This window comes from Pecten maximus, chromosome 14 (assembly GCF_902652985.1).
Source record: "Pecten maximus chromosome 14, xPecMax1.1, whole genome shotgun sequence".
NCBI classification, from domain to species: domain Eukaryota; kingdom Metazoa; phylum Mollusca; class Bivalvia; order Pectinida; family Pectinidae; genus Pecten; species Pecten maximus.
Window position 1 is genome coordinate 18945099 of NC_047028.1, and position 9528 is coordinate 18954626.

Below are 9528 nucleotides of genomic sequence, written 5' to 3' on the forward strand. Positions count from 1 at the left end.
CCCAACCCTCGTTTAATTCGTTTATATATTTCAGTATAATTAGGATTGTACCTCAATTTGAATTTGTAGCATATACCCTTAACTCGAACACAAATCACAGGTATAATGTGTAAGGTAGCATATAACCTGAACTCTAACACAAATGACAGGTTCCGTGTGTAAAGAACCATAACCTTAACTGGAACACAGATTACAGGTATAATGTGTATGGTAGTATATTACCTTAACGATACCACATCTCAGACATAGAGGAATTATCTATTATCTTTAAATTTAAGACAAAAACAGAGGCTCAATTTTTTCTAGCGTAAATGTATAAAACGTTTGATTATGTAGGACAAAATATGTACTACAGTTTTTTCTTTTTAATTCTGTTTAATCGATAAAAAAGAAACATAGCTGTGTAATAAGTAAATGTCCTGACTGGTCTTCCATATGTCCTGTGCACTAAGCAATGGCACAGGAGACCTCACTTTACCGGATACCTCACTTTACCGGATACCTTCCTTTACCGGAGACCTCACTTTACCGAGACCTCACTTTACCGGAGACCTCACTTTACCGGAGACATCACTTTACCAGAGACCTCACTTTACCGGAGACCTCACTTTACCGGGGACCTCACTTTACCGGATACCTCACTTTACCGGGGACCTCACTTTACCAGAGACCTCACTTTACCGGAGACCTCACTTTACCGGAGACATCACTTTACCAGAGACCTCACTTTACCGGAGACCTCACTTTACCGGGGACCTCACTTTACCGGATACCTCACTTTACCGGAGACATCACTTTACCAGAGACCTCACTTTACCGGAGACCTCACTTTACCGGAGACCTCACTTTACCGGAGACATCACTTTACCAGAGACCTCACTTTACCGGATACCTAACATTCCGGAGACCTCACTTTACCGGAGACCTCACTTTACCGGAGATCTCACTTTACCGGAGACCTCACTTTACCGGAGACATCACTTTACCAGAGACCTCACTTTACTGGATACCTCACTTTACCGGAGACCTCACTTTACCGGAGACCTCACTTTACCGGAGACCTCACTTTACCGGAGACATCACTTTACCAGAGACCTCACTTTACTGGATACCTCACTTTACCGGAGACCTCACTTTACCGGGGACCTCACTTTACCGGAGACCTCACTTTACCGAAGACCTCACTTTACCAGAGACCTCACTTTACCGGAGACCTCACTTTACCGGATACCTCACTTTACCGGAGACCTCACTTTACCGGAGACCTCACTTTACCGAAGACTTCACTTTACCAGAGACCTCACTTTACCGGAGACCTCAATTTACCGGATACCTCACTTTACCAGAGACCTCACTTTACTGGAGACCTTACTTTACCGAAGACTTCACTTTACCAGAGACCTCACTTTACCGGGGACCTCACTTTACCGGAGACCTCACTTTACCGGATACCTCACTTTACCGGAGACCTCACTTTACCGGAGACCTCACTTTACCGGTGACCTCACTTTACCGGAGACCTCACTTTACCGGTGACCTCACTTTACCGGTGACCTCACTTTACCGGAGACCTCACTTTACGGGAGACCTCACTTTACCGGATACCTCACTTTACCGGTGACCTCACTTTACCGGATACCTAACATTCCGGAGACCTCACTTTACCAGATACCTCACTTTACCGGATACCTCACTTTACTGGAGACCTCACTTTACCGGAGACCTCACTTTACCGGAGACCTCACTTTACCGGAGACCTCACTTTACCGGATACCTCACTTTACCGGAGACCTCACTTTACCGGATACCTCACTTTACCGGAGACCTCACTTTACCGGAGACATCACTTTACTGGACACCTCACTTTACCGGAAATCACGCTTTATCGGATACCTCACGTTACCGGATACCTCACTTTACTGGACACCTCACTTTACTGGACACCTCACTTTACCGGATACCTTCCTTTACCGGGGACCTCACTTTACTGGAGACGTCACTTTACCGGAGACCTCACTTTCCCGGATACCTCACTTAACCGGTGACCTCACTTTACCGGAGACCTCACTTTACCGGTGACCTCACTTTAACGGAGACATCACTTTACCGGTGACCTCACTTTACCGGAGACCTCACTTTACGGGATATCTCACTTTACCGGATACCTAACATTAAGGAGACCTCACTTTACCGGATACCTCACTTTACCGGAGACCTCACTTTACCGGATACCTCACTTTACCGGAGACCTCACTTTACCGGATACCTCACTTTACCGGAGACCTCACTTCACCGGATACCTCACTTTACCGGATACCTCACTTTACAGGTGATCTTACTTTACCGGATACCTAACATTCCGGAGACCTCACTTTACCGGATACCTCACTTTACTGGAGACCTCACTTTACTGGAGACCTCACTTTACTGGAGACCTCACTTTACCGGATACCTCACTTTACCGGATACCTCACTTTACCGGAGACCTCACTTTACCGGATACCTCACTTTACCGGATACCTCACTTTACCGGATACCTCACTTTACCGGAGACCTCACTTTACCGGAGACCTCACTTTACCGGAGACCTCACTTTACGGGATACCTCACTTTACCGGAGACCTCACTTTACCGGAGTCCTCACTTTACCGGAGACCTCACTTTACCGGATACCTCACTTTACCGGAGACCCAACTTTACCGGATACCTCACTTTACCGGAGACCTCACTTTACCGGAGTGAGTTCAGAAATAGGAAGACCATTGTCATTCTGCATTACATACTTCCAGGATGGTTAAAGAAGATGCCAATGTTATCTTCAGGAATTGTTGTGGCATGAAAAGGCTATGAGCGTTGTGCTGAAGGCAAATACAAATTATGATAGTGAACTAGTAACATATTACATTATCGTGTTGTACGCGTGTATATTTACAGTGAACTAGTAACATATTACATTATCGTGTTGTACGCGTGTATATTTACAGTGAACTAGTAACATACTACATTATCGTGTTGTATTTACAGTAAACTAGTAACATATTACATTATCGTGTTGTACAAGTGTATATTTACAGTGAACTACTAACATATAACATTATCGTGTTGTATTTACAGTAAACTAGTAACATATTACTCTATCGTGTTGTACGTGTGTATATTTACAGTGAACTAGTAACATATTACTCTATCGTGTTGTACGTGTGTATATTTACAGTGAACTAGTAACATATAACATTATCGTGTTGTACATGTATATATTTACAGTGAACTACTAACATATTACATTATCATGTTGTACGTGTGTATATTTACAGTGAACTAGTAACATATTACATTATCGTGTTGTATTTACAGTGAACTAGTAATATATTACATTATCGTGTTGTACATGTGTATATTTACAGTGAACTACTAACATATTACATTATCGTGTTGTATTTACAGTGAACTAGTAACATATTACATTATCGTGTTGTACGTGTGTATATTTACAGTGAACTAGTAACATATTACATTATCGTGTTGTACATGTGTATATTTACAATGAACTAGTAATATTACATTATCGTGTTGTATTTACAGTAAACTAGTAACATATTACATTATCGTGTTGTACGCGTTGATATTTACAGTGAACTAGTAACATATTACATGATCGTGTTGTATTTACAGTGAACTAGCAACATTTTACATTATCGTGTTGTGCGTGTGTATATTTACAGTGAACTAGTAACATATAACATTATCGTGTTGTACATGTGTATATTAACAGTGAACTAGTAACATATTACTTTATCGTGTTGTACGTGTGTATATTTACAGTGAACTAATAACATATAACATTATCGTGTTGTACATGTGTATATTTACAGTGAACTAGTAACATATTACTCTATCGTGTTGTACGTGTGTATATTTACAGTGAACTAGTAACATATTACATTATCGTGTTGTATTAACAGTGAACTAGCAACATTTTACATTATCGTGTTGTACGTGTGTATATTTACAGTTAACTAGTAACATATTACATTATCGTGTTGTTCGTGTGTATATTTACAGTGAACTAGTAACATATTACATTATCGTGTTGTACATGTGTATATTTACAGTGAACTAGTAACATTTTACATTATCGTGTTGTGCGTGTGTATATTTACAGTGAACTAGTAACATATAACATTATCGTGTTGTACATGTGTATATTAACAGTGAACTAGTGACATATTACATTATCATGTTGTATTTACAGTGAACTAGTGACATATTACATTATCGTGTTGTACATGTGGATATTTACAGTGAACTAGTAACATATTACATTATCGTGTTGTACATGTGTATATTTAGAGTGAACTAGTAACATATTACATTATCGTGTTGTATTTACAGTGAACTAGTAACATAACATTATCGTGTTGTACATGTGTATATTTACAGTGAACTAGTAACATATAACATTATCGTGTTGTACAAGTGTATATTTACAGTGAACTAGTAACATATTACATTATCATGTTGTACACGTGTATATTTACAGTGAACTACTAACATATTACATTATCGTGTTGTATTTACAGTGAACTAGTAACATATTACATTATCGTGTGGTACGTGTGTATATTTACAATGAACTAGTAACATATTACATTATCGTGTTGTACAAGTGTATATTTACAGTGAACTAGTAACATATAACATTATCGTGTTGTACACGTGTATATTTACAGTGAACTAGTAACATATTACATTATCGTGTTGTATTTACAGTAAACTAGTAACATATTACATTATTGTGTTGTACAAGTGTATATTTACAGTGAACTACTAACATATTACATTATCGTGTTGTATTTACAGTGAACTAGTAACATATTACATTATCGTGTTGTACATGTGTATATTTACAGTGAACTAGTAACATATAACATTATCGTGTTGTACAAGTGTATATTTACAGTGAACTAGTAACATATTACATTATCGTGTTGTACATGTGTATATTTACAGTGAACTAGTAACATATATTACATTGTCATGTTGTACATGTACATATTAACAGTGAACTAGTAACATATTACATTATCGTGTTGTACATGTGTATATTTACAGTGAACTAGTAACATTTTACATTATCGTGTTGTGCGTGTGTATATTTACAGTGAACTAGTAACATATAACATTATCGTGTTGTACATGTGTATATTAACAGTGAACTAGTGACATATTACATTATCATGTTGTATTTACAGTGAACTAGTGACATATTACATTATCGTGTTGTACATGTGGATATTTACAGTGAACTAGTAACATATTACATTATCGTGTTGTACATGTGTATATTTAGAGTGAACTAGTAACATATTACATTATCGTGTTGTATTTACAGTGAACTAGTAACATAACATTATCGTGTTGTACATGTGTATATTTACAGTGAACTAGTAACATATAACATTATCGTGTTGTACAAGTGTATATTTACAGTGAACTAGTAACATATTACATTATCGTGTTGTATTTACAGTGAACTAGTAACATAACATTATCGTGTTGTACATGTGTATATTTACAGTGAACTAGTAACATATAACATTATCGTGTTGTACATGTGTATATTTAGAGTGAACTAGTAACATATTACATTATCGTGTTGTATTTACAGTGAACTAGTAACATAACATTATCGTGTTGTACATGTGTATATTTACAGTGAACTAGTAACATATAACATTATCGTGTTGTACAAGTGTATATTTACAGTGAACTAGTAACATATTACATTATCGTGTTGTATTTACAGTGAACTAGTAACATAACATTATCGTGTTGTACATGTGTATATTTACAGTGAACTAGTAACATATTACATTATCGTGTTGTACATGTGTATATTTACAGTGAACTAGTAACATATTACATTATCGTGTTGTACATGTGTATATTTACAGTGAACTAGTAACATATTACATTATCGTGTTGTACATGTGTATATTTACAGTGAACTAGTAACATATAACATTATCGTGTTGTACATGTGTATATTTACAGTGAACTACTAACATATTACATTATCATGTTGTACAGTGTATATTTACAGTGAACTAGTAACATATTACATTATCGTGTTGTATTTATAGTGAACTAGTAACATATTACATTATCGTGTTGTACATATGTATATTTACAATGAACTAGTAACATATTACATTATCGTGTTGTACACGTGTATATTTACAATGAACTAGTAACATATTACATTATCGTGTTGTACATGTACATATTAACAGTGAACTAGTAACATTTTACATTATCGTGTTGTATTTACAGTGAACTAGTAACATATTACATTTTCGTGTTGTATTTATAGTGAACTAGTAACATATTACATTATCGTGTTGTATTAACAGTGAACTAGTAACATATTACATTATCGTGTTGTACATGTACATATTAACAGTGAACTAGTAACATATTACATCATCGTGTTGTATTTACAGTGAACTAGTAACATATTACATTATCGTGTTGTACAAGTGTATATTTACAGTGAACTAGTAACATATTACATTATCATGTTGTACATGTATTTACAGTAAACTAGTAACATATTACATTATCGTGTTGTACATGTGTATATTTACAGTGAACTAGTAACATATTACATTATCGTGTTGTACATGTGTATATTGACAATGAACTAGTAACATATTACATTATCGTGTTGTATTTACAGTGAGAACTAGTAACATATTACATTATCGTGTTGTACAAGTGTATATATATCTATACGAACTTTGTATTGATGTTATGATTTCTCCTCCTCTAATTCATGACTTATCTGTGGTTTCAATTTAATTATAATGATTCATCATACTGCACATTTAAAGGAAGTATAAGTTCGATGAATTACCTAGAACAGGATTTGATATTTCCGGATGGAACAATCGAGGCAATTTGTGGTGAAGCGTAATAAGTGAAGGCTAGCCGAATAACAAAACAACAATATTCGTTTTGGCGTATATCTAGGGCGTTTTTTCAGCTGTTAAATACTATCTTATTTCTTCCTTCGTACGATGTTTACAGAACGAACTTTCTTTCTGTTGCTCTTGGGTTTACTTTATCTAAACACAAACGGATATTCACAGTTGATTGGAGAAGAAAAGAAATATGTTTTTCTTGAACAAGCCGTATTAGAGCGAGTGAGGCCTGCCGTACTAGAAATGATGGAGGATCTAGAAACAAGAGTAGGACGTCTGGAAGAGGAAAACAAGCGGATCTTATCGGAACTAAACTTAATGAGAGCTGTAAATCCTGCACCAGGTTAGACTAGCTTATTTTCATGATAAAGATTTAGGGCATGAACTGGACGTGATCATGGTAACTGAAATTGTATTTGTGTATATTTCATATATTAGAGTACTCATTTCTTACTAATCCTAAGTTATTGATGTTTTAGCGGCCCTCAAATTTCCGATATAACATTTTTAAATATCTATTATTACTATCTTACCAACTAATGTAAATGAACATTAAGACACATATCTCTACATAAGACAATCTTCAGACATAATTTGATTACAAGTCAAGTAAAATTATGGCCATTGCATTATTAATAATGTTAGTTTTGTGTCATTTTATTTCAACGATATATTGATTTGTAGCACTGTCACCACAATTGATTTGCCATCCTCCCATTACTGACCGGCCCTCTAAATTCATCACTACTCCGTTTATCTTGTACAGCACATTAAAGGTTTATATATACAATGTACTTTATGATACAGGATACGGACAATCAGAAGTTCCCCGTGTCTTTGACTTTATATATTAAAATAAGAATTGTTAGAAAATGTTTAAAATATTGTTTTATCAAACTATGGAAGAAACTAGAGTGTTCATTTAAAACCAACATGACAGTTCATACAAGTAAGCAGCAGGAACAACTTATAATTAAACTTTATGGTAAGCACGAAGATAAGAATTTGTCAATGTTTAATTTTCCATTCCTGGACAGTAGCATACCTACTTTTCCCTTCCCCCTGTCCACTGCGCCAATTGACAGACAAGTGGTACATTTAAGCATTGAACGGCTTTCAGTTGGCATTCATATCGACTATGAATGCCAACTGAAAGCCGTTCAATTCTTATATTTACCATCTGCGATTTTTTATTTGTCATGCGATTTTTGTTTTGAAATTTTCAAATTCAAATTTCCCGCGCTTACGAGTAGCAGAGATCACTTCCTGTTGGCAGTTCATAGGCTGGTGAACTCGCAACTGAATTGGTAGGGTTATATAGTGGCAGTGCCATACAATGGTAAATATTAAATTGGTAACCTTGTTTTGTTTACATTTACACAGAGATGACGAATGGCTGCCCCACCTCAGACTACTGCATGATCAAAGGACTCATATGTAAGTTTTGTAAAATTATGATATAACAGGTGTTATAATGGTAAATTCTGCGGAAGAGTTGATTCCGGATATTTCGTAATATTGCCCCATAATGTAAAATCATTAAAGTTATTTTTTTTATATATGGCCTACATTGATATAACTTAAGACTTGTAACTTCTTTAACTAACGTTCTCCTCTGAAATATTACTACTTACTAGGTATTCTAGCCACAGGTGCCTGTGTTCTAGCCAATCAAAAGTGACGTTACAAACATCGATGTCATTGTGTTAAGACCTATGTAATACGATGCTTGTTCCAAATAGAATTACATTATCATGTATGAAAACAATAGGAATATTGTGATATTTTATTGTTGAAATACTTATAATAAAATTTTATATTTAGGTCCCAGCTTTTACATGGATCCAGCAACACTGCATACGATACGTTACCTGTCACAGGACAACCTTACACTGTTCAACGGAGGTCAGGGTAGCACAGGGTTACTAAAAGGAACTAATAGAAACCGGTCCTATGAGGGAGTACAAGGATCCCGAGTTATTACAAACACACAAATAATATACTTCGAGACGGAAATCTACTACAGAATCAAACGAGATTTAAGCTCAACTAATCTGGTTTTCGAGGTTGCATTTGCAACAGAAACAGCGATTGGTAAAAGTCACTATGTCGGTAGACAAATGGAGGCGTGGTCAGTTAATGCTCATAATAATGGAAGTACGAAAGGTGTCGCTCTCTTCTTCAAAAGTAATAGAGGTTCAATACTTCACAGCGAGAGGCTAAGTGACGCCACTTCCGGCGCTGAGAGAAATTTGATACTTAGGTTTATCATTAACAGAGTGGACCGGACCATTGATGTGTTTTATATTAACACGATCAAGAAGGTGTTCACCTTTAGAGACGTGGACGGTGATCAGGATCTGTGGCCCGTGTTTGGTGTTTATCAAGCGAACAAAATAAATGGGCGCATTCGACTGAACAGTCGACGGGATATAACTAGTTTTCATTGTGACCGTTCTAGGTGATGATCGAATTTTATCTCCCTCAAATCCTTTAATATTTATTATGTTATGAATATTCAGAAATAAAATTGCTGGTGATTGAA

At 35.8% G+C, this 9528-nt stretch overlaps 1 protein-coding gene across 1 annotated transcript; it reads left to right on the forward strand.

Moving 5' to 3' along the window:
• Positions 1 to 6938: 6938 nt before the first annotated feature.
• Positions 6939 to 9528, forward strand: LOC117342149. The gene is made up of 3 exons (XM_033904159.1): positions 6939 to 7326; positions 8367 to 8420; positions 8808 to 9528. Exons 1-3 carry the CDS (start codon positions 7080 to 7082, stop codon positions 9446 to 9448), a joined length of 942 nt encoding a protein of 313 aa, XP_033760050.1. The 5' UTR covers positions 6939 to 7079; the 3' UTR covers positions 9449 to 9528.

What these genes read in the sequence shown, in the direction of transcription:
- LOC117342149 (XM_033904159.1), top strand. Translation starts at nt 7,080, where the DNA reads ATGTTTACAGAACGAACTTTCTTTCTGTTGCTCTTGGGTTTACTTTAT. An exon ending in AGCTGTAAATCCTGCACCAG is followed by an intron (nt 7,327 to 8,366) that starts GTTAGACTAGCT and finishes ACATTTACACAG; the next exon opens with AGATGACGAATGGCTGCCCC. An exon ending in CATGATCAAAGGACTCATAT is followed by an intron (nt 8,421 to 8,807) that starts GTAAGTTTTGTA and finishes TTTTATATTTAG; the next exon opens with GTCCCAGCTTTTACATGGAT.